This window comes from Macaca thibetana, chromosome 11, assembly GCF_024542745.1.
Source record: "Macaca thibetana thibetana isolate TM-01 chromosome 11, ASM2454274v1, whole genome shotgun sequence".
In the NCBI taxonomy this organism is placed as follows: Eukaryota; Metazoa; Chordata; class Mammalia; order Primates; family Cercopithecidae; genus Macaca; species Macaca thibetana.
The window spans coordinates 125423063-125448618 of record NC_065588.1 but is presented as its reverse complement, the minus strand read 5'-3'; the positions used below and the strand labels follow the sequence as shown (position 1 = coordinate 125448618).

General features: G+C 48.8%; 1 protein-coding gene and 1 pseudogene across 1 annotated transcript in view; both read left to right on the top strand.

Annotated features, from left to right (window-relative positions):
- LOC126930551 (protein FAM133B-like) overlaps positions 1-25556 on the top strand; it is a 1157570-nt pseudogene that overhangs the window by 1055974 nt on the left and 76040 nt on the right.
- TMEM132D (transmembrane protein 132D) overlaps positions 1-25556 on the top strand; it is an 840394-nt gene that overhangs the window by 811243 nt on the left and 3595 nt on the right. The window contains exons 6-8 of the mRNA XM_050747678.1: positions 15934-16139; positions 18592-18865; positions 22047-22238. Of these exons, the coding sequence (XP_050603635.1) occupies positions 15934-16139; positions 18592-18865; positions 22047-22238 (672 nt within the window). The remainder of the gene's footprint in view (positions 1-15933; positions 16140-18591; positions 18866-22046; positions 22239-25556) is intronic.

Sequence of the window (25556 nt, the reverse complement as noted above, 5' to 3'; positions counted from 1 at the left end):
TCTCCTTCAGTTCTGCTCTGATCTTAGTTATTTCTTGCCTTCTGCTAGCTTTTGAATGTGTTTGCTCTTGCTTCTCTAGTTCTTTTTTTTTGTTTTGTTTTTGTTTTTGTTTTTTGATACGGAGTCTCCCTCTGTTGCCCAGGCTGGAGTGCAGTGGCGCGATCTCGGCTCACTGCAAGCTCCGCCTCCTGGGTTTACGCCGTTCTCCTGCCTCAGCCTCCTGAGTAGCTGGGACTACAGGCGCCCGCCACCGCGCCCGGCTAATTTTTTGTATTTTTAGTAGAGACGGGGTTTCACCATGGTCTCGATCTCCTGACCTTGTGATCCGCCCGCCTCGGCCTCCCAAAGTGCTGGGATTACAGGCGTGAGCCACCGCGCCCGGCCCTCTAGTTCTTTTAATTGTGATGTTAGAGTGTCAATTTTAGATCTTTCCAGCTTTCTCTTGTGGGCATTTAGTGCTATAAATTTCCCTCTACACACTGCTTTAAATGTGTCCCAGAGATTCTGGTATGTTGTATCTTTGTTCTCATTGGTTTCAAAGAACGTCTTTATTTCTGCCTTCATTTCGTTATGTACCCAGTAGTCATTCAGGAGCAGGTTATTCAGTTTCCATGTAGTTGAGCGGTTTTGATTGAGTTTCTTAGTCCTGAGTTCTAGTTTGATTGCACTGTGGTCTGAGAGACAGTTTGTTATAATTTGTATTCTTGTACATTTGCTGAGGAGTGCTTTACTTCCAATTATGTGGTCAATTTTGGAATAAGTGTGATGTGGTGCTGAGAAGAATGTATATTCTGTTGATTTGTGGTGGAGAGTTCTGTAGATGTCTATTAGGTCTGCTTGCTGCAGAGATGAATTCAATTCCTGGATATCCTTGTTAACTTTCTGTCTCGTTGATCTGTCTAATGTTGACAGTGGGGTGTTGAAGTCTCCCATTATTATTGTATGGGAGTCTAAGTCTCTTTGTAAGTCTCTAAGGACTTGCTTTATGAATCTGGGTGCTCCTGTATTGGGTGCATATATATTTAGGATAGTTAGCTCTTCCTGTTGAATTGATCCCTTTACCATTATGTAATGGCCTTCTTTGTCTGTTTTGATCTTTGATGGCTTAAAGTCTGTTTTATCAGAGACTAGGATTGCAACCCCTGCTTTTTTTTTGTTCTCCATTTGCTTGGTAGATCTTCCTCCATCCCTTTATTTTGAGCCTATGCATGTCTCTGCATGTGAGATGGGTCTCCTGAATACAGCAGACTGATGGGTCTTGACTCTTTATCCAGTTTGCCAGTCTGTGTCTTTTAATTGGAGCATTTAGTCCATTTACATTTAAGGTTAATATTGTTATGTGTGAACTTGATCCTGCCATTATGATATTAACTGGTTATTTTGCTCGTTAGTTGATGGAGTTTCTTCCTAGCCTCGGTGGTCTTTACATTTTGGCATGTTTTTGCAATGGCTGGTACCGGTTGTTCCTTTCCATATTTAGTGCTTCCTTCAGGGTCTCTTGTAAGGGCAGGCCTGGTGGTGACAAAATCTCTAAGCATTTGCTTATCTGTAAAGGATTTTATTTCTCCTTCACTTATGAAACTTAGTTTGGCTGGATATGAAATTCTGGGTTTAAAATTCTTTTCTTTAAGAATGTTGAATATTGGCCCCCACTCTCTTCTGGCTTGTAGAGTTTCTGCCGAGAGATCTGCTGTTATTCTGATGGGCTTCCCTTTGTGGGTAACCCGACCTTTCTCTCTGGCTGCCCTTAAGATTTTTTCCTTCATTTCAACTTTGGTGAATCTGGCAATTACGTGTCTTGGAGTTGCTCTTCTGGAGGAGTATCTTTGTGGCATTCTCTGTATTTTCTGAATTTGAACTTTGGCCTGCCCTACTAGGTTGGGGAAGTTCTCCTGGATGATATCCTGAAGAGTGATTTCCAACTTGGTTCCAATTTCCCCCTCACTTTCAGGCACCCCAATCAGACGTAGATTTGGTCTTTTTACATAATCCCATACTTCTTGCAGGCTTTGTTCATTTCTTTTTCTTCTTTTTTCTTTAGATTTCTCCTCTTGCTTCATTTCATTCATTTGATCCTCAATCGCTGATACTCTTCCTTCCAGTTGATCGAGTCGGTTACTGAAGCTTGTGCATTTGTCACTTATTTCTTGTGTCATGGTTTTCATCTCTGTCCGTTCGTTTATGGCCTTCTCTGCATTAATTATTCTGGTTATCAATTCTTCCACTCTTTTTTCAAGCTTTTTAGTTCCTTTGCGCTGGGTACGTAATTCCTCCTTTAGCTCTGAGAAGTTTGATGGACTGAAGCCTTCTTCTCTCATCTCGTCAAAGTCATTCTCCATCCTGCTTTGATCCGTTGCTGGCGATGAGCTGCGTTCCTTTGGAGGGGGAGATGCGCTCTTATTTTTTGAATTTCCAGCTTTTCTGCCCTGCTTTTTCCCCATCTTTGTGGTTTTATCTGCCTCTGGTCTTTGATGATGGTGATGTACTGATGGGGTTTTGGTGTAGGTGTCCTTCCTGTTTGATAGTTTTCCTTCTAACAGTCAGGACCCTCAGCTGTAGGTCTGTTGGAGATTGCTTGAGGTCCATTCCAGACCCTGTTTGCCTGGGTGTCAGCAGCAGAGGCTGCAGAAGATAGAATACTGCTGAACAGCAAGCGTACCTGTCTGATTCTTGCTTTGGAAGCTTCCTCTCAGGGGTGTACTCCACCGTGTGAGGTGTGGGGTGTCGGTCTGCCCCTAGGTGAGGATGTCTCCCGGTTAGGCTACTCAGGGGTCAGGGACCCACTTAAGCAGGCAGTCTGTCCATTCTCAGATCTTAACCTCCGTGTTGGGAGATCCACCGCTCTCTTGAAAGCTGTCAGACAGAGTTGCTTGCATCTGCAGAGGTTTCTGCTGCTTTGTTGTTGTTGTTGTTGTTGTTGTTTAGCTGTGCCCTGTCCCCAGAGGTGGAGTCTACAGAGACTGGCAGGCCTCCTTGAGCTGCTGTGAGCTCCACCCAGTTCGATCTTCCCAGGGCTTTGTTTACCTACTTAAGCCTCAGCAATGGCGGGCGCCCCTCCCCCAGCCTCGCTGCTGCCTTGCGGTTAGATCACAGACTGCTGTGCTAGCAATGAGGAAGGCTCTGTGGGCGTGGGACCCTCCCGGCCAGGTGTGGGATATAATCTCCTGGTGTGCCCGTTTGCTTAAAGCCCAGTATTGGGGTGGGAGTTACCCGATTTTCAAGGTGTTGTGTGTCTCTGTTCCCCTGGCTAGGAAAAGGGATTCCCTTCACCCTTTGCGCTTCCCAGGTGAGGCAATGCCTCGCCCTGCTTCAGCTCTCGCTGGTCGGGCTGCAGCAGCTGACCAGCACCGATTGTCCGGCACTCCCCAGTGAGATGAACCCAGTACCTCAGTTGATAATGCAGAAATCACCTGTCTTCTGTGTCACTCGCGCTGGGAGCTGGAGACTGGAGCTGTTCCTATTCTGCCATCTTGCTCCGCCCCTCAGGAAATGCTTTGTGACAAAGGTCTGTCCAGCTGTGTTCACAGATTTCCATCTTTCTTCCTGCAATATGAATTCAGTAGATAAAAACTCAGGGAAAGCACCAGAGGCTATTATTTTCTTCCTGTGGGGTGCAGACTTTAGGCAGAAAAGGGAACATCAGAGAACTTTATCCTGTACTTTAAGGGAGACAGAGGATTGAGAGAGGGTAGGAGGGTGATGGTTGGAAGGTCAGAGAGACCTTGAGGCTGCTTCTTCAGTTCAGCATGTCAAGGGAGCATATTTTGAGATGTCAGTTTCTGAGCCCCAACACAGGCAACTCACTAAGGCCAGCCCAGATTCAAGGCGAGGGCATTAGACTCCACCTCTTCAGTGGGATGTAATAAGGTCACTTTGGGGAGGACATGAGCAGGCAGGAGAGACTGTTGTGGCCTTGGAAAACGCAGTCTGCCGCGTACGTTCACCTCCCAGAGTCTCAACGTTCTTTATCCAGAAGAAAAGGAGATGTAATAACACCAACCTCACAGGGCTGCTGTGAAGAACAGTGGAGTTAGTGGAATTAAAATACTGCTTTATCTTATTGTAAGACTTGCTTCTTGGTAGAGAGCCTAGAAAAACAGGCATCTGTGCACAGTAGGTAGGCACAAGGACATTTGTCACACTGCATGGTTTGAAAAAGCAAAATACATGAGAATGCAAGCTCTGTGATCCATTTCATCATCATCATTACTACCATTGTTACGAATTTTGATGCCCAGTTGTTCCAGCACCACTTACTGAAAAGGCTGTCAAAAGACTTTGGCTCCATTGAGTTGCCGTTACTCCTTTGTCAAAGGTCAGTTGACTACATTTATGCAGGTCTGTTTCTGGGCTCTCTTTTCTGCCCTATTCATCAATTTATCTGTTCTTTCAGCAATACCACATTGTCTTGGCTATTACGGCTTTCCAGGCAGTCTTGAACTTGAGTCATGTCAGTCCTCTGATATTATTCTTCTGGGTTGCATCCTCACAAAAACTAACTGAAAGTGGGCCACAGAACTGAATGTAAAAATGCAAAAACGATAAAATTCCTAGAAAATAACATAGGAGAAAGTCTAGATATCATCGTGTTTGGTGATGACTTTTCAGATACAACACCAAAGGTGCAATCCATGAAAGAAAGAATTGATCACCTGGAGTTTATTAAAATTAAACACTTCTGCATATGCGGTTTTTGTTTGCAATACAAGCTTTCAACTTGAGGGAAATCAGCATGTCACTCAAAAGTATGTGTTTTTGCCATAAGAATTATGTTGAGTTAAAGGGAATTAACAAGAAACAAAGGTAGGAAAAGCTCTCTCTACCCTCTCCTTTTATACCTAAATGGACGATATAAACTCTCCTTTACTGGAGATGACGCTACACGATGATTAGCCCAGAGTTGACACAGAAAAAAATCTGCAAACAAACCTTTCTCCATTAGTTTCTCCCAAATATTTACCTTTCTGTAGTTTCTCAATCATCGGAGGCCCAAGGCTATTTCCTTTCTCCTGTCATTTCTCTATAAAATTGTTGTTCTTTGTGGAAGATGCTACCTACACTCGAATTTTAGTCATCTCTTGGAGTTCCTCATTCCTAAGTTTCTTCCATGGATATAGGTGATGTAAGTGTTCATAAATTTTTATGTTTGTTTTTATAAGAACGAAAAAGAAAAATACAGAAGCATGTCCATTCATTTACAGAGTCCCCTCATCTGTCTAATAGAGAGTCATAAAAGCTGTGTCATGGGGCTTGAACGAATACATTTACAAACAGGACTGAGAATAGTGGTTCTCAACCGGGGGTGCTCTTGCTGCCCAGGGGTTCTTTAGCAATGTCTGGAGACACTGTTGGTCATCACCGCTGGAGAGAGGGATGCTACTGGCATCGGGAGGTGGAGGCCAGGGGTGCCATTCAGCAGCCTACACTGCCCTGGACAGCCTCCTACAGCAAAGAACTCTCCAGCCCTAAATGTGGACAGGGCAGGGGCAGAGAAATGCTGGCCAGGACCAGTGCCTGGCACATGGCAAGAGCGACTTGGTTGGATTGTTTTTAAAATAATTTTCTATCAGACTGCTCATCAGTGACTGTGAGAAGACAACTGAGATCTTATGACCCAGGCCACATGGTGGACAGTTTTGAGGACAAAGAAAAGAGAACATTCACTGAATGCATTATTTCCTCTGACCCAGGAAGGGACTGAAAGTGGAAATTTGAGGTTGTGTAAAAATGTTCTGTTTTCATTTTAAAATAACAGAGCTTCCTGGGAATTTGAATTTCTGATTTTAGAAGAAAATAGGCTATAGAATATAGACTATATACGGAATCTTCTGGTATAGATGATTCCAGAAACACCAGAATATCCCCGTTCCGTGTCATAACTAAGAGGTCCACTGTGGCTGACAGGGAAAGAGACTCAGACTTTCTTCTGGAAAGCACTGTCGCTCAGCCTCAAGGAATGCTGGTAGCAGCGCTTAGCTGCTTGGGGGTTCCTGTGTTTTGAGCTGAGTCCTGCTCTTTTTCGGGTAGCCCCAGCTATTAACAAAGATGGTGGTGGTTCAAGGGTGTGACCACTTTCACCAAAGTGGGGCTCCTCCCCACGCATGCAGTCTTTGCTCCAGACCCCTCCGGTGAGCTGGCAGAAATGTTGTTGAGTCTTCCTCTTGATCCAAGAGCTCCCGCTGCCTTCCTGGGTCCTTCCCTTCCTCCTTCACAGATATTACGGCCTAATGGGCCTTCTGTCTCAGCCTCTGCTCCCTAGAGACCTCACGATCGCACTGTGGCATGCGAGGGATATGAGGGCCGACTCTGGACCCGGAACGGCTTGGATTCCAATCCCAGACCCAAGGCATCCTAACTGTGTGAACTTCAGCAAGTCACCTAATCTCCTCGTGCCTCAATTTCTCATCTGCACAATGGGGATTGTGGTAATGCCTACCTTGCTGGGTTATTGTCAAAATCAAACAACTCAGTGCATGTGCACAGCTGGGAAGGCTGCCAGGTAGACAGTTGTCCTCGATGGCAGGTTTAACACCTCTGATCTGTGAAGCCCTCACTGCGCGCTGGCTCTCCCCTGAGTTTCCAGCTAGCCTCCTCTCCATGCAATGCAGGCTGGCAACTTCCTCCTGGAATAGGAAAGCAGGCTCTAGGGACTGAACGGCTGACTATATTTGTCTGCATAGTTGATTGCAGTTTCCTAGGGTTCCCATAAAAAAAAATACCAAGGAGCAGGTGGCTTACACAACAGAGCTTCATTTTCTCACAGTTGCAGATGCTAGAAGTCAGAGATTAGGTGTCTGCAGGTTTGGTGTCTCCCTGGCCTGTGGGTGGCTGCTTCTCACGGTGTTCCCCCATGACCATTCCCCTGTGCATCCCTGGTGCCTCTCTGCTCTGAGTGCCCTGATGCCCCAATCTCTTCTTCTTAAAAGGAAACCAGGCCGAGCGCGGTGGCTCACGCCTGTAATCCCAGCACTTTGGGAGGCCAAGGCAAGCAGATCACCTGAGGTCAGGAGTTTGAGACCAGCCTGGCCAACATGGCAAAACCCTGTCTCTACTAAAAATACAAAAATTAGCCGGGCATGGTGATGCTCACCTGTAGTTCCAGCTACTTGGGAGGCTGAGGCAGGAGAATCACTTGAACCCAGGAGGCGGAGGTTGCAGTGAGCCAAGATTGCATCACTTCACTCCAGCCTGGGTGACAGAGTGAGACTCTGTCTCAAAGAAAAAAGGACAGCAGGCATATTGTGTTAGGGGCCCATGTTAGTGACCTCATTTTTACTTAACCACCCCTATAAAGACCCTGCCTCCAAATACAGTCAGATTCATTGGAATTTAGGGAAGGAACCAAATTCAGCCCACAATAGGCTCAAGTTGCCTCTTTTTCCCTCTGCACATGGAGCATCCCTGCTGACCCGAAACCCATCTGTGGCATGTCCCTGCTCCCGGCTGTAGCATGTCCTCCTCCAGGGCGTCCATTTAAAACCATGTCCAGCATGTCCTCCAGGGCGTCCATTTAAAACTGTGTCCACCGTGTCCTCCAGGGCGTCCATTTAAAACTGTGTCCACTGTGTCCTCCAGGGCATCCATTTAAAACTGTGTCCACCGTGTCCTCCAGGGCGTCCATCTAAAACCGTGTCCAGCGTATCCTCCAAGGGCGTCCATTTAAAACCGTGTCCAGCGTGTCCTCCAGGGCGTCCATTTAAAACTGTGTCCAGCGTGTCCTCCAGGGCATCCATTTAAAACTGTGTCCACTGTGTCCTCCAGGGCGTCCATTTAAAACTGTGTCCACCGTGTCCTCCAGGGCGTCCATTTAAAACCATGTCCAGCGTGTCCTCCAGGGCGTCCATTTAAAACCGTGTCCACCGTGTCCTCCAGGGCGTCCATTTAAAACTGTGTCCACCGTGTCCTCCAGGGCGTCCATTTAAAACTGTGTCCACCGTGTCCTCCAGGGCGTCCATTTAAAACTGTGTCCAGTGTGTCCTCCAGGGCATCCATTTAAAACTGTGTCCACCGTGTCCTCCAGGGCGTCCATTTAAAACTGTGTCCAGTGTGTCCTCCAGGGCGTCCATTTAAAATTTGCTTATTTCTTGGCAGAAAAGTGTGTGTTGTTCATTAACAGATACACCTGAGTTAGGGAAAGTTGTTTTCCAATAAATAGCCTAGTATAATGAGCTAAAGTTCTCCTCTGATTAATTAGCCCAGTGTGGCACTGGCTACAGGACACTGAGCTTCAATTTTCTTATCTGGAAAATAGGGGTAAGGGTACCAATCTAATAGATATGTTGTGAGGATTAAGTGGAATAAGTTCTCGACACTCAGTACAGTACCTTGCATGTAGCAAACAATGAATATTAGTCACTACTATTATTGTTACCACTATTATTAATGTTATCTTTGTTTTTTGTTTTTTGTTTGTTTGGGTTTGTTTTTTGTTTTTTGTTTTTTTTTTTTGAGGCATAGTTTCACTCTTGTTGCCCAGGCTGGAGTGCAGTGACATGAGTCTCAGCTCACTGCAACCTCCGCCTACTGAGTTCAAGCGATTCTCCTGCCTTAGCCTCCCAAGTAGCTGGGATTACAGGCGCCGCCACCACAGCTGGCTAATTTTTTTGTATTTTTTAGTAGATATGGGGTTTCACCATGTTGGCCAGGCTGGTCACAAATTCCTGACCTCAGGTGATCCACATCTTTAATCCAAGACCAAGACTAAGTACAAAAAGGCACTACCTAACTTGGAAATTGGATGCAAGCATTCCCATAGGATGTCTACTCCTGCCAAGTTTGAGGGGGAAAAAAAGACAGAATTTCAACATCCGTAGCTTTAGCTCTTGAAAAAAAAAAAAAAAAAGGAAAGAGAGAAATATTAGAAGAACATAAATTTAACCAAGAATGTTGGTGATATTTAAATAAGATTTAAATTCATACAGCATTTAAACAGAAAAGAAGGAAATGGCATTAAATTCACATAAATGCCGGATTATGCACACTAGAGCCAGAAATATTAACTGTATCCCCATAACGGAACAGTGCGACTGGCTGGAAATGGATTATGAAAGAAGTTCAAGAATTTTAATAGATCATCCCTTCAAACCATCAGCATTGTAAAGTGGTAGTTAATAAATTATATGACATGTACAGTTAGTCATATTTTAACAAGAAGTAATGAACAGGTCTTGCCGGCTCACCTAGACCGTTACATTTCTCCAGTTCATCTCCCAGAGGGGAAGTTTGGAGTGTCTAGCAATCTAATACAATGAACAGAGCTATGAAGGGAAGGATGGATGTCAGAATATGCTGGAAGAAGTTCTGCTCCATCCAGCTGTTGCAGGAACACATCTCAGGTTGTCTCTCCAGACCAGGATGGAGTTGGGGCCAGGTCCACTGATGGGGGAGTAGGCTTGTGTCTTCCTAAGCTCACCTAGGCTCAGGAACCTGGGTCCCAAGAGCCTAGGGGAGCTTAGGTAAGGTCTCCAGAGCCCAGATGAGGATAGGTAAGGTCCCCAGAGCCTAGGTGAACTTAGGTAATATCTCCAGAGCCCAAGTGAGGATAGGTAAGGTCCCCAGAGCCTAGGTGAGGATAGGTAAGGTTCCTAGAGCCCAGGTGAGCATAGGTAAGGTTCCCAGAGCCCAAGTGAGCTTAGGTAAGGTCTCCAGAGCCCAGGTGAAGATAGGTAAGGTCCCCAGATCCCTGGTGAGCTTAGGTGAGGTCCCCAGAGCCCAGGTCAGCTTAGGTAAGGTCCCCAGAGCCCAGGTGAGGATAGGTAAGGTCTCCAGAGCCCAGGTGAGGATAGATAAGGTTCCCAGAGCCTAGGTGAGGATAAGTAAGGTCCCCAGAGCCCAGGTGAACTGAAGTAAGGTCCCCAGAGCCCAGGTGAGCTTAGGTAAGATCCCCAGAGCCCAGGTAAGCATAGGTAAGGTCTTCAGAGACCAGCCTGATGGAAAATCATAACGGCATCTTCAGTTGTGTTCATTAGACAATGACATTCTATTTTTGCCTAGGAGACACACAGGAATTTTCTTCCATCTCATAAAACAATGTGCTCTTTCTGAATTATCTTGGAAACACAGGCTCCCTCCCTTTCTGTTTTCTCCACTTTTGGGTGGAGACATGACTCGAGAGAAACATTTCTCTATTAGAAGAGTGGTGAGATAGACCATAAATAAAGCTGGTCAACTCTAGAGTCAAAAAGACACTGTGGGATAGGAAGGACTGGAACCCTCAACACCACTCTGCCCCATCAGGGCCAAGTCAGATTGGAGGCTCCATTTCACCAGTGTCCGAATTCTCAAGCGATACTAGAAATCTAAATTTCTAAGGTGAAATCATAAAAGTTTTGAATGTTGACTCAATTTTCTCCATTCTGCAACCGGTTTTATTGTCTTTTTTTTTTCTTTTTGAGACAGGGTCTCACTCTGTCACCCAGGCTGGAGTGCAATGGCACCATCTTGGCTCACTGCAACTTCCACCTCCTGGGTTAAAGCAATTCTCCTGCCTCAGCCTTCCGAGTAGCTAGGACTACAGGTGCATGCCACCATGCCTGGCTATTTTTTTTAATATTTTTAGTAGAGACGGGGTTTTGCCATGTTGGCTAGGCTGGTCTCAAACTCCTGACCTCAGGTGATCCTTCCTCTTCGGCCTCCCAAAGTGCTGGGATTATAGGTGTGAGCCTGCGCCCAGCCCTTTTCTTTCTTTTGAGAAGTCAGCTCACCTATGAGGATTCAGTCTGAGTTAGAAATGAAGACTTAAGAGAGAACAAGCCTCCTATTAAAGACACCCTGGCCCCTGAAGCGAGGAGAACTGTGGCCAGGCCACAGAGGATTAGCCACCGGAGCTCGTGCCATTCAGCTTTTTAATCAGATTTAAGGACTTTTGCTGGTGGCAGATACTGAAGACACAAGCAGCTCCCACTCATAACCGGACCTGGGCCCATGTTTCTCCTCAGCGCCACATGTCCCCCTCTAAGCTTAACCAGCAAGGCCCCCGTCAGGGAGGACACCCCGGTCAGGGAGGACACCCCGGTCAGGGAAGATGCCCCCGTCAGGGAGGATGCCCCAGTCAGGGATGACGCCCCGGTCAGGGAAGACGCCCCGGTCAGGGAGGACACCCCGGTCAGGGAAGACGCCCCGGTCAGGGAGGACGCCCCGGTCAGGGAGGACGCCCCGGTCAGAGAGGACACCCCGGTCAGGGAAGACGCCCCGGTCAGGGAGGACACCCCGGTCAGGGAGGACACCCCGGTCAGGGAGGACGCCCCGGTCAGGGAAGACGCCCCGGTCAGAGAGGACGCCCCGGTCAGGGAGGACGCCCCGGTCAGGGAGGACGCCCCGGTCAGGGAGGACACCCCGGTCAGGACACCCCGGTCAGGGAGGACACCCCGGTCAGGGAGGACGCCCCGGTCAGGGAGGACGCCCCGGTCAGGGAAGACGCCCCGGTCAGGGAGGACACCCCGGTCAGGACACCCCGGTCAGGGAGGACACCCCGGTCAGGGAGGACACCCCGGTCAGGGAGGATGCCTTGGTCAGGGAGGACGCCCCGGTCAGGGAGGACACCCCGGTCAGGGAGGACGCCTTGGTCAGGGAGGACACCCCGGTCAGGGAAGATGCCCCGGTCAGGGAGGACACCCCCATCAGAGAGGACACCCCGGTCAGGGAGGACACCCCGGTCAGGGAAGACGCCCCGGTCAGGGAGGACGCCCCGGTCAGGGAGGACACCCCGGTCAGGACACCCCGGTCAGGGAGGACACCCCGGTCAGGGAGGACACCCCGGTCAGGGAAGACGCCCCGGTCAGGGAGGACACCCCGGTCAGGGAAGATGCCCCGGTCAGGGAGGACACCCCGGTCAGGACACCCCGGTCAGGGAGGACACCCCGGTCAGGGAGGACACCCCAGTCAGGGAAGACGCCCCGGTCAGGGAGGACACCCCGGTCAGGGAAGACGCCCCGGTCAGGGAGGACACCCCGGTCAGGGAGGACACCCCGGTCAGGGAGGACGCCCCCGTCAGGGAGGATGCCCCGATCAGAGAGGACGCCCCGGTCAGGGAGGACACCCCGGTCAGGACACCCCGGTCAGGGAGGACGCCCCGGTCAGGGAGAACGCCCCGGTCAGGGAGGACGCCCCGGTCAGGGAGGACGCCCCGGTCAGGGAGGACGCCCCGGTCAGGGAGGACGCCCCGGTCAGGGAGGACACCCCGGTCAGGGAAGACGCCCCGGTCAGGGAGGACACCCCGGTCAGGGAGGACGCCCCGGTCAGGGAGGATGCCCCGATCAGAGAGGACACCCCGGTCAGGGAGGACACCCCGGTCAGGACACCCCGGTCAGGGAGGACACCCCGGTCAGGGAGAACGCCCCGGTCAGGGAGGAACGCCCCGGTCAGGGAGGACGCCCCGGTCAGGAGGACGCCCCGGTCAGGAAGAACGCCCCGGTCAGGGAGGACGCCCCGGTCAGGGAGGACGCCCCGGTCAGGGAGGACGCCCGGGTCAGGGAGGACGCCCCGGTCAGGGAGGACGCCCCGGTCAGGGAGGACGCCCCGGTCAGGGAGGACGCCCCGGTCAGGGAGGACGCCCCGGTCAGGGAGGACGCCCCGGTCAGGGAGGACGCCCCGGTCAGGGAAGACACCCCGGTCAGGACACCCCGGTCAGGGAGGACACCCCGGTCAGGGAGGACACCCCGGTCAGGGAGGACGCCCCGGTCAGAAAGGACACCCCGGTCAGAGAAGACGCCCCGGTCAGGGAGGACACCCCGGTCAGGGAAGACGCCCCGGTCAGGGAGGACACCCCGGTCAGGGAAGACGCCCCGGTCAGGGAGGACACCCCGGTCAGGGAAGACGCCCCGGTCGGGAGGACACCCCAGTCAGGGAGGATTATCCAGGGCTCTGGGGTGTGTCCTCCACTCCCTCCGGGAATTCGTTTTCTGCAGCTGTGATAACAAATCATCACACCACAAACCCAGCAGCTTTGTGAGACAATGGACACCCATGTATTCTCTTCCAGTTCTGAAGGTCGAAAGTCTGAAATCAGCTTCACTGGGCCGACATCAAGGTGTTGGTAGGGCTGCCCTCCCTCCGGAGGTTCTAGTGGGGAACATGCTTCCTTGCATTTTCCAGCCCCCAGAGCTGCCTCCTTCCTTCCTTGGTCTCTGCCTCCATCTTCCAGGGTCTTGTTTCTGTGGTCACAGGACCTGCTTCTCCCACTGCAGTCAAATCTCTCCCTGCCTCCCTCTTATAAGCACAGTCAGCTCCATTTAGGGCCCACCCAAGTAATCTAGGATGCTCTCCCTATCTCAAGACCCTTAATTTAAATACTGGTAACAGCCAAGACATGGAAACAACCTAAGTGTCTCTCAGTGAATGAACGGATAAAGCAAATGTGGTGTCTCTACACGGTGGAATACTATTCAGCCTTAAAATAGAAGACAATCTTAGCATTTGCAACAACGTGGATGAACCTGGAGGACATGATGCTAAGTGAACTAGAACGGACACAGAAGGGCAGATCCTGCATGATATTGCTTATATGTGGGGAAAAGCCCAACTCATAGAAACAGAGTCGAATGGGGGTTTCCAGGAGCTGGGAAATGGGGGAAATGGAGAGAGGTTGGTCAAAGGACAGAAAGTTTCAGTTATGCTGGTGAATACATGATGGGGTCCTAATGTATAGCGTGACTACTCTAGTTAATAATACCGTATGGTAGACTTAGGATTTGCAAAGGCAGTGGGTCTTCCATGTTCTCACACTTACACACTATTGATGGGAATATAACATAGTATGGAAAATTAATTATGGAAAACAGTATGGAGAATTCTCAAGGAACTAAAATTCTCTACAGCAATCCCACTACCAGTATCTACCCAAAGGAAAAAAGATCAGTACATTGAGAAAACACCTGCACTCATAATTTAGACACACACTACATTTTCATAACATTTATATACAATGTACATAAATATATAATTCACATTTATATACAATGTATATAATACTATATATAAACATACTATATATTGTATATATAATACAGTAATTTTGTATATAATACAATTTTGTATTACATATTATATATTATATGTTGTGTATTATATTGTGTATATATAATACAATAAATATGCAATATACTATATATACAATATATGAATATACAATATATTTACATGGAATAAAATATTTTTCAGTTATAAAGAAGAATGAAGTCACCTCTTTTGCAGCAACATGAATGGAACTAGAGGTCATTATTTTAAGTGAATCAACTCAAAAGCAGAAAGTCAAATACCACATGTCTCACTTATAAGTGGGAGCTAAATACAGTGGACACATGGACAAGAGCGTGGAATAATAGACACTGGATGTTCAGAAGGGTTGGAGGCTAGAAGGGGTTGAGGAATGAGAAATTACTTAACGGGTACAGTGTACATTATTTGGGTGATGTTTACACTAGAAGCCTGGATTTCACCACTGTGCAATATATCCATGTGACAAAACTCCACGTGTACCCCCTAAATATATACAAATTTTAAGAAATATCTTACACACACACACACACGTGACTATGTGAGGTGATGGATGTGTGAGCTAACTTGATTTGTAATTATTTCACAGTATACATGTGTATCAGAACATCATGTGGTACACCCTAGATTGATGCAGTTTTGTCTGCCAAGTACTTATTTACCAATAAAGCTGGGAGGGGAAAAGATGCTTAATTTGGTCACACCCACAAAGTCCCTTTTGATGAGTAAGATAACGTTTACAGATTCCAAGGATGAGGATGTGGATATCTTTGGGAGCTATGATTTAGGCTCCCACACTCCCCCAAAGACACGTCCCAGTTCTTGTTTAGGATGAAAACTAAAGGACTCATTGCCTTCCCCCAGGAAAGCTAGGAGACAAGACAAGAGAACAAAGTCCTTCCATTGAACTTGGTTCTTCCCATCAGCGCTGGCATGGAGGAGCCACCTTGCACCAGGCAGAAGTTGAGAGCCTGGGCTCTGGGGCCAGACTCCCAGGGCTGAATCCTGGCTCTGCCCTTCCTGGCAGAGGAACATAGGCAGGCTCCCCCGCTCCCGGCTTCCTCATCTGGAATGTGAGAACGGCAGTGGTGCCGAGCGCTGTGGTTGTTCTGAGGATGAAACGAATCCACGTTTGGATTCCCTGAAAAGCGGAACCTGTGATGTGCCCTTCAGAGTAGGCGGTTTATTTGGGGAATGATCTCTGGATGCACAACGAGGGAATGAGCAGCAAGACAGGACACATTTCGGAAAAGCAGCAGGAGGGGCATCACTGAGCTGGCGCGCCTGGTGAGCGACTTCTGTGGAACCCCATGGAGCCCCTCTAGGGAACTCTGCAGAATCCACCCCGTGCCTGCGGGGGAAAGTGGTCTGCGCATGCTCTGTTGAGGACGTTCGCAGGATCCACCCACGTGGGAGTGAAAAGAGTAAGAGCGGAAGAGGAGGGGCCAAGCAAGGTCGGCTTCCGGTGCAATACAGTCAGCTCCCTGAGCAGCTCTTAAGAATGAGCTGTGCTGTGTGTGGGTCCCTTCTTGAGGCAAACAGCCTGGGCTTCTCACCCTCCCAGGTAGTCACTGGGCAGAGAAGTGGGGTGAGCAGGACATAACTCCCAGGTAACTCTGAGGGACACAGCTCCACTCGCCTAAGGGCAGTCTGCTATGGAAGATGTGGCAGGAGCTGTCGGCAACACACACGCAGCCCCTGGGGAGGAGTCCACCAACCTAGCCACAGGGACCCCAGGAAGCCTGGGTAGTCAGAGAGCACCTATCATAACAGCGTCTGCTATACTCAAAAGCAACAGCCAATATCTGCTTCATACTAGGACCTCCTCCCCATAGTAAGTGACCTCTACCAGCCAGGGTGCTTCCCTTTCCTCCTCCTTGGGCCATGCAATGGGATGAAAGCTCACCTTCCCCTCCCCTTTTCTCTCTCACCTCTTCACAGGTTTCTGACAGATGTGACTACGTCTTTGTCAATGGGAAGGAAATGAAAGGCAAGGTGAACGTGATGGTGAACTTCACCTACCAGCACCTGAGCAGCCCCCTAGAGATGACGGTGTGGGTGCCCCGACTTCCGCTGCAGATAGAGGTCTCAGACACCGAGCTCAATCAGATCAAGGGCTGGCGAGTGCCCATCGTCTCCAGCAGGAGGTGGGTGTGCCCCTCAAACTCCATGACAGGCTAAGAAGTGTACAGGGTGGCAAATTCGGGCATGACTGGGTCTGAGGATGCAGATGGTACCCTAAGGACCAAGTCTTCCTCCACCGCTCAGCTTTGATTTGCTCTGTGTTGGCTTCATTCTCTATCAGTGTTTTTTGGGAGGTTCCAGGCTTTCATCCTTTCTTCTCTGCAACTCCAGCAGGAAGTGCCTCCTCTCCTTCCCACTAGTTCCAGCAAAGTCCTGGATTTAAGTCTTATCCTCACTGGGATTTTGTGGCCTCCCTTACCTAGTTACTGTAGCCAAGGCCCTGGAACATACTGAGTAGCTAGACTCCCCTAACTAGAGCCAGAGGAGCTAGATGAAGAGGTGCACCAAGGCTGAATGAATGGACAAATTCTAGGAGGAGGGAAAATTGATGCTGGAAAGAAGAAGGCAGCAGATGTTCCCTGGAAGGACATCTGACAGGGTCAGCCTGACCTGAGCTGCCTCTCTGTGCTCCAGTCCAGAAGCTCTGAGCTCTCTGCCTTGGTGAAATGAGGTCTGAGCCTTGTCCACTGAGTGTCTGATACATTACTCCAATGGTGCTTGGTAGAGCCCCAGGAGTCTCCACCATCTACCATTGGGAACCACGTGAGTACCATGTAAAGACAGTGGTAGGAGCTCAGGCTCTTCACTCACAGACTTTGTCATCTCAGAGAAACCGTGTATAAGAATTCAGGTATAACGACATGTTGATTGCTAAAAGTATATGCGCTATGAGACAAGGAAATATGCCTGGAGTCTGTGTACTCGGCAGGGGGTGGAGAATTGGTGGTCATCTGAGGGATAACTTATATTCCCTCCCTTGCAAACTCATTCGTTTGGTCCCATGACCCCTGGGAGAGGGGATGCTTCAAGGACGAAGGCTGTGGGTCTCAGGGACAGTTGGGAACTGGCTTCAGCAATGATTCTTTCTCAGTCGCTGGGGTTTCTGGTGTTGAGTTGAGGGCGTGGATTAAGAGGGTGACGGTTGGTGCTGCAGAGGGAAGAAACTGTAGGGGAAGATTCACCAGAGACCTGGTTGAGTCTCACCGCAGTACATCCCATACGCTGTCACAGCTGCCTGGTTCAGACATGGCAGCGGGGTGAGTGTGAGAGGGAACAGCTGCTGTTCTGATGGAGACCGAGACGGTGCCATCAAAGGGCCGACTGCACAGAAGGGACCAGATGTTGAGGGAGCAGCTGACATCTGTCTCCTTCCAAGCATCCTGGCCCTCTCTGCCTTTCTTATCACATTTGACCTCACCTTGGGTTACATATTCACCTGCTTTGTGTGCTGGGTTACAGAACCACACCGTTCATCCCTGGCCTTGTCGTGTTAGCTCTATCCATTCTGCCTAACATAGTGGCTTATCCCAAAGCTTAGTGGGTTAAAAATTATCCCCAAAGTTAATGTGGCTTACAAGAACAACATGCCGACCAGGCACGGTGACTCAGGCCTGTAAGTCCCAGCACTTTGGGAGGCCGAGGCAGGCGGATGGCTTAAGCCCAGGAGTTTGAGACCAGCCTGGGCAACATAGCGAGACCACATCTCTACACAAAATTTTAAAAATTAGCCGGGCATGGTGGCTTGCACCATAGTCCAAGCTATTCAGGAGGCTGGAGTGGAAGGATTGCTTGAGTCCAGGAGTTCAAGGCTGCAGTGAGCTGAAATTGCACCACTGCACTCCAGCCTGGATGACAGAGCAAGACCCTATCTCAAAAAGAGAAAGAACAGCATGTTTATTGAACAGTTTCCGTGGATCTGGAATCCAGGCATGGCTGAGCTGGGTCTTCTGAGCAGGGGCTCTTACAGGCTGCAGCCCAGGTGTCAGTGGGCCTGGGGTCCCGTCTCAAGGCTCACGTGGGGAAGGATCTACGTGCAGGCTCACTCGCGCGGGTGCTGGCTGGTCTCATTTCCTCGCTGGTGCTGGCCAGAGTTCACTCTCAGTTTCTAGCTGGCTGGAAATCTCTACAGATTGGCTCACAGCATGCAGCTCGCTTCATCAGAGTGAGCAAGTGCAAAGAACCAAGGAAAGAAAACACAAGCAAGACAGAAGTCACAGGCTTTTCAAGTCTAGCCAAGAAAGTGACCACCCAATCACTTTTGCCCTAACTTTTTCATTGGACGAAAGAAACTAGGTCCAGCCCACACTCAAGGGGAGAGGTTTACACAAAGTAGACACCAGGAGGTGGGGGCCACTGGGAACACCTTACATTCTGCTGGCTGCACCGGCCTTGCTGATGGGACTGGTCATGCCAGAGCAGTAGTTAGTATGTCAGGTTCACCTCTGCATGTCTGGATGTAAACTCCTTGAAGTCTCATGGTCTCCTTACCTCTGCAGCCCCCACCAGGCTCCACACACAGCCCCTTACAGAGAACCAACAAGTAACTGTCTGCAAACTGTACTGCCTCTTTCACAGGCCTGCTGGGGACAGTGAGGAAGAGGAAGACGATGAGCGGAGGGGCCGCGGCTGCACCCTGCAGTACCAGCATGCCATGGTGCGGGTCCTGACGCAGTTTGTGGCTGAGGCGGCCGGCCCTGGGGGACACCTGGCCCACCTGCTGGGCTCAGACTGGCAAGTGGACATCACAGAGCTGATAAATGACTTCATGCAGGTGGAGGAGCCCAGGATTGCCAAGCTGCAAGGTGGACAGATCCTGATGGGACAGGAACTTGGGATGACCACCATTCAGGTAAAAAAATAAAAATCCCCAAAGCAAGATCTCTCCGTCTTCCCACCTCTGCTCCGCCCAGAGGAGAAACCAGCTGTTTGTCATTGCTGGGAATGGTATCTATTTTTAGGATGGCTAAATTCAAAGAAATTGTCAAGTAAACAATACAAGTGATGTTGGCTGGGTGCAGTGGCTCACGCTCGTAATCCCAGCACTTTGGGAGGCCGAGGCGGGCAGATCACCTGAGCTCAGTAGTTTGAGATTAGCCTGGGTAACATGGCAAAACCCCATCTCTACCAAAAATACAAAAATTTACCCGAGTGTGGTGGTGCGTGCCTGTGGTCCCAGCTCCTGGAGGCTGAGGTGGGAGGATTGCTTGGGCCTGGGAAGCAGAGGTTGCAGTGAGCTGAGATCGTGCCACTGCACTCCAACCTGGGTGATGAAACGAGATCCCGTCTCAAACAAAACCACAATACAAGTCATGTAATGATGTGATGAGAATCTCGAAATTCCTCCCATATTACTTCTAGGTGAGAAACTCTGGGCTGACTCCCACGGTGGGTCATGCTTGAAACACACTATTTTGCCCAAGCCGTGGTGGGCATTACTATCTTGGTAAACAAGCTTTTGAGGTGAGCTCCTGTGATCTGAATCACAGGCACGGCCAGCAACTTCCTGCTGAGCCACTTTCCGCCGCCGAGCGTGGTCACCTAAACCTTCCCATGGCTTCAGGATATTGTGGCCGCCTCTACCGAGTCACAGCCGGCAGCCTGATGAGAACCTGAATAACTCAGACATGTGCTGAAGGAAGGAATGAAGTTATTATGCCTCCATTTGTCTCGTGGGCCCCTTCTGCTGGGGAGCGGGTGATGGAGAGGACCAGCCACAACACTCAGGTTTTGAAACAAACACTTTTACAAAACAGTGTTCTGGGAGGCTTGTAAGGGTTTGGTCATTTACCTCCCAGCTGAGAACAAAGCAGGAGTTTGTTTTCTTTCTGTATACATGTAAGGGGTGCAAGTGCAGTTTTGTTACCTGGACATATTGCGTGTCTGCCTTGTTAGCGTAGCCATCACCCAAATAGTGTACATCGTAGCCAAAGGAAAAGTGTATTCCCCAGCAGCTGCCCCCTCTGCAGGCAACGCGATTGTCTTATCAGGCAATCTGTGAGGCTTCGAAAACAGCTGTGCATGAGGAATCATCATAACTGAGACTAGATTGGATCATGGAAGATTTAAAACATATCCATTCTAGAAAATTGGCTGGTATATCTAAAAACTTCATTTTATCCAAGGAGGAAAATAAATGGGTTTGGGCTGTAGACCAGGAGTCACACGCTCTAATGATCTCTAAAAGCTGAGAAGCTACCGTCAGTGAGGAGAGTAGGCTGGGTGTGTGCTGAAAGACAGCAGCTGATTTTCCTCTGAGGGTTAGAGAGACAACAGGGAGTGGTGGGGCCTGTGGAAAAGGGGCAAGCTCTTACAGCCAAAAGCTGCCAAGAAGAAATGCAAGTCCACTGCGGCCATATGTTCCAATTTTCTAGAAAAGCTGGAAGTCTATGTTTTTATATGAAATCTTCCAGCTCGCTAAATGATGATCATTAATTCTACCTTAAAATATGACTTATGTCAGACAAAACATATCTGCCTCATAGATGAGAGCTTGCAACCTCCATAATTGACTAAGAAGTTGAAAGACCTGAATCCCTATCATAAATCTATAGGCTAAACTGAAACTGATGTCCAGAAACTCACAGTGAGATGAGAATTTGGTATTATCTTCCCTTAAGTGACAATTGAAGTGCAAAGGGGAAAAGACATACCGTTCTGAAATCAGGTGTCGGGGAAGAGGAAGTGGGCCAGCTTCGCACACGTTAAACGTGAACATTATTTTGGTGAGGCATCTACTCCTGCGAGCCTTGGTTCTTTTTTTCTTTTTTCTCACTGCGTCCTCCTGAGTCATAAATTCACTAGTCCACTTTCTTCTGGGGACGCATCTCTCCTGCTCGCTGCCATTTAAATTGTCCCAATCGGACCGGAAAGTGAAGGTGGTGTTCGGATAGAAGTATGGAGCTTTGATTCCTGGTCTTAAAGGGTCCTAGGAAAACTGCTGTCTTGACATACATCATAAATATCACCAAAAACTTGAAAAGAGAAAGAGGTCGAGAAAGCAGGAGAACAGAGAATGAAGCCCTTCCCTTCCAGAAGGTTGCGTTACACCGGGCCGCGAGGCATCTGAGACAGCTCTTTATCGTTGGGACGAAGGGTGAGAGGAGGAAGAGGTGATTCCACAGACGTTCCTCAAAAGCAGGATTAATCCCAGCACTTTGGGAGGCCGAGGCAGGTGGATCACGAAGTCAGGAGATCGAGACCATCCTGGCTAACACGGTGAAACCCTGTCTCTACTAAAAATAAAAAAATAAAAAAATAAAAAAAAAATTTTTAAAAAGCAGGATTTCCTGTCCAGGGTCTAAACTGCACATAAGCCTCATTTTCCAGGTCATTCCAGGTGTCCACAGGAGAAATGAGGCTTTGGGTTGTTGGCGTCAGGCATAGACACTCAGAACCTACGTTTATCAGAATATGCCCGACGATATTCCACATCATCAGGCATCATACGCTGTGTTTCCCAAAGTGTACAGTGTGGCCTCCAGTGACACACATGATTGAGATGGACCAGCAGGATCCACCTTCCAGTTGCACATTGGTTTTCGTGTGCAAGAGAGAAAGCCGTCAATATGTAACCAGTACACCCAACCCATTGTTCGCTGGTGATAGAAAGGCTTTTGAAAAAACAAATTTTAGTAAAATAAATACTTTTAAACAAAATACACACTAAAGAGTAAAGAGACGATCTGTGATGTAGAAAAATCATAAAGTTAATAGTCGAATGAAAATGTCAGTTCCTCCTGTCCAGGATGGAGCATGGTGGGAAATGGAGCTGATGTGTGGAGTGTGGGGAGGGGCCAAGCCCTGCCTGCCAACTACTTGACACCACCTTGCTTTACGCAAAAAATCCTTTCATTTTCTCAAGCAAAATATGTGATTTTGAAGGCGGTGTGAGTGGGAAAGACCTGTTCTCATTCTTTCTGGCTCACACGTTGCCCTGTCACTGCCTGAACACCTGGCACTTCCTCCTGCAACTGGAGGCAGTGCCTGGACCACAGAAAGCCTTTCCTTGTCATGTCGCTTCCGCCCTCCAGATCCTGTCTCCTCTGTCAGACACCATCCTCGCTGAAAAGACCATCACCGTGCTGGACGAGAAGGTGACCATCACAGACCTCGGGGTGCAGCTGGTGACAGGACTGTCGCTCTCCTTGCAGCTCAGCCCAGGAAGCAACAGAGCCATCTTTGCCACTGCAGTGGCTCAGGAACTTCTGCAGAGGCCAAAACAGGTATGGAGGAGGGTTTGAGACACACTTCAGCAGGGGTCCCACACCAAGTGGATCACACACCAGGCAGGCACCACGCCAGGCGGGTCCCATGCCAGGCAGGTGGCACAATAGAGTGGGATCACATATCAGGTGTTTCTCCGTCTGCAAAGGGCTCTTATGAAGCAGGTGACTGCTCTGCCTCATGTTTCCCAGCCCCCTCATGCAGAGATGAAAAAAATAAATACAAATATACATAAGGATTGCAACATGTAAAAATGAGAAGCCACTAAGGGGCAGGAGCCCTGGAGGAAAGGCCCGCCCCTCATCCACCACAGTGCAGGTGCATGCAGGTGGTCACCTGTGCTCTCCACATCCTTCCTGCTTCCATGAGGGCATAAGGGCACGTGCAGGCTCAGAGCAGGTGCACAGCCTGCTGCCAAGGTCCTGATGGAGCAGAGCGTGACAGACCTGCTGAGTGGGGAGCCCGTGGCGGGATATCGCTTCCAGACCATTCATTGTTCAGCTCAAGGCAGAAACAGAGAATTCATGGGGATGTCAGTCACAATTTTCTTTTACTTTATTTGGAACCAGTGTGAGCTAATAGAGTGTGTTGTGTGTTTCTGTGTGTTGTATGTGTGTATTGCATGTGTCTATGTATGTGTTGTGTGTGTGCATATGTATACATGTGTTGTGTCTATATGTGTTGTGTACATATGTTTTTGCTTTGTGTGTCTATGTGTATGCATATGTGTGTCTTATGTCCGTATTTTGTGTTGCTTGTTTTGTGTTGTGTGTGTTGCATGTGTGCTTGTGTTATATAGGCACCTGTATGCATGTATATGTGTTGTGAATATATTGTGTTGTATGTATGTATGCATTACATGTATCTATGTATGTCGTGTGTATACATATATGTGTGGTGTGGGTCTTTGTATGTGTGTCATGTATGTATGTTTTTGCTTTATGCATGTGTGTATATGCATGTCTGTCTTGTGTCAGTATTTTGTGTTGTATGTATGTTTGTGTTGTATAGGCACCTGTGTACATGTATATGTGTATGTGTTGTGAATGTATTGTGTGTTGTATGTGTGTGGTGCATGTGTTTGTATGTGGATACAATGGCTTACAAAGGGGACTGTTAGAGGGGACCTTTGAAAGTAGTATGTTCTCCCTCATTAGAGGTAGATAAACATTATTTCTTAGAACATAGGAATTTGGGTGAAGCTCGCTTAACAACAAAACATGGTGGTTGCAGGTCATTAGTTCTTTGTGCCCCATGAAAAGGGATCATCTTCATGTGGGCAGCTGGAATCCCTCCAGCCCAAATGGGCTATTGTTCTGACTGCTTCCCTTCTGGATCCAGAGCCTTTTCTGCACACTCTCCCTCAGCAGGATGAGCTACCAGGCCTGCCCTGCCTTCGTGCACCAGCAGCGGCTGTGACCATGTTCAGAGGAGGCAGGAGTGCCACACTGGACTTGCCAAGAGGCACAAAGCGCCTTCCCACTTTCCCAGCCTGCACCTGTCATGTAATGCTCCCCTCTCAGGCATGAGCTAATCTCCTAGTCCTTATACTACAGTCTTTGTTTGCAGAGTTTTGGATTAGAAAACACTTGAAAGTGGATGATCCCAATAATAGAATTGAATTTTTGGGCAAAGCAAACCTCCTTTTCTCAAGGAAGAATGCCAGCCGAGAGGCAAGTTACAGATGGCAATGAAGAAATAACCTGAGGCTTTTCCCTGTCTTTGTGGGTGATAACATCAGCTGACCACCAGCTAGGCGTTAAGGAAGGGATAAGATGCAGCTAGAAGAAGGCCAGAAAGCTAATCCGTTCCTGACATGCAGAGCTAAACATGCTACCCTGAGATTTGCTCCATAGGTGGTTTGCAGGGCTCTCACTCCCTGCCTGCAACTTGGCTCTGACAGTGGTAGTTTCAAGAACTCCGTTGTGCATTTGAATACTCTGCTCAGATTTCGTGGCAGATTGAGAGAACCTGGTAAGTCAGTGTCATGTCCAGTAGCTTTTGCACTGTGCCTTGGCAAGGTTCTCCACTTAGCAGGGAGTCCAAGCCAATGTCTAACAGCGTAAGTATTTCTTGGCTGAGCTGAAGGAAGGAGCAGAGGCCACCAGCCACATTTGAGGAGCCTTTCTTCTTACTTCCAACGACTAAATAACAACTGTGTAAAATTACTTCTGTCATGGTCAGGGGCCAGTGGGTTGTAAGAGAAAAAAGTCCACCCAAGGAAAAGCTTAAATAACAAAGGATGTGTTATGAGGATTGGAGGGATCTCACAGAACCCAGCTGCAAGACCTTGGAGGAAAGGGAAGGTCAACACTCTCATGCCCACTCTCTCTCTCTCACCTGTGTTTTTACTTTGGTCTAACTCATTATTGTCTTCCTATGGATAAATGCCATGCCCAAACATTTGCTTACACGTAGTCCGTCAGAGGGCTTCATTCCCAATTTTATATGAGCCCCCACTACACAGCTTCTCAACCTGACTTTGCCAGTCTTGTCTTTCTGGTTTCAAGTTTGAGACAGAAAGAGAAAGAGAAGAGAGAGACAGAGGGTGAGAGTCATGCTGGCTGGCTCAGCGTTGCTGAGATTGATGGCTCTAATGGCAGCAGCTGTCTCGTTCCAATCAGCTGTTGCTGTGGCCCAGCGGGCAGGGTCAGGGGCCGCCTAGTGCTGTTCATCATCTCGGGCTTGGAGCGGAGCAGGTTCTCCGAGAGGGAGGGAGGAGGGAGGAAGCAATGGATCTGCCGCTGCGCTGTCAAGCCTAATGACATCTTCACCAAAATTAAAGGCTGGCATGAAATTGGAGGTTATCTCCAATGATCTGCCCGGTCAAACTATTTGCAAAGAAAGTTGGTCTAAATCAACAGAGTGAAAACAGCAAGAGACTGAGAGGTGCACAAACCCCGGCTCTGGCTGCTTTTTGGTCTTCCAGTTTCCTCCAGTTGGGCTGGGTGAAGAAAGAGACGAAGTCTCTCCAATCAAGATGCTTTCCCTCTCCTGCTGTCAGGCCTAACTACTCCCTTCAAGCCAAGACTATGTCCTGAGGTCAGGACAGATCTACTCCTGCAGGCTCAGAAAAGGCAGGGCTGGCCAAACCACAGCCTGCAGCCCTGCAGTGGGATCTCATCTAGATCAGACGCTTTTATCTGTGTTGCCAGTAATCAGTGGAGACTCAGTATTACAACTTATAAATAATGTAATAAATATTTTTCATTTGAATGCGTAACACTTGTAAATGATTCCACTCACCAGTAATTTCCTTTGTCGTGCAATTTATTATTGTTCAGAAGTCGATTCTGAACAGCCCAAGGGCCCATCTT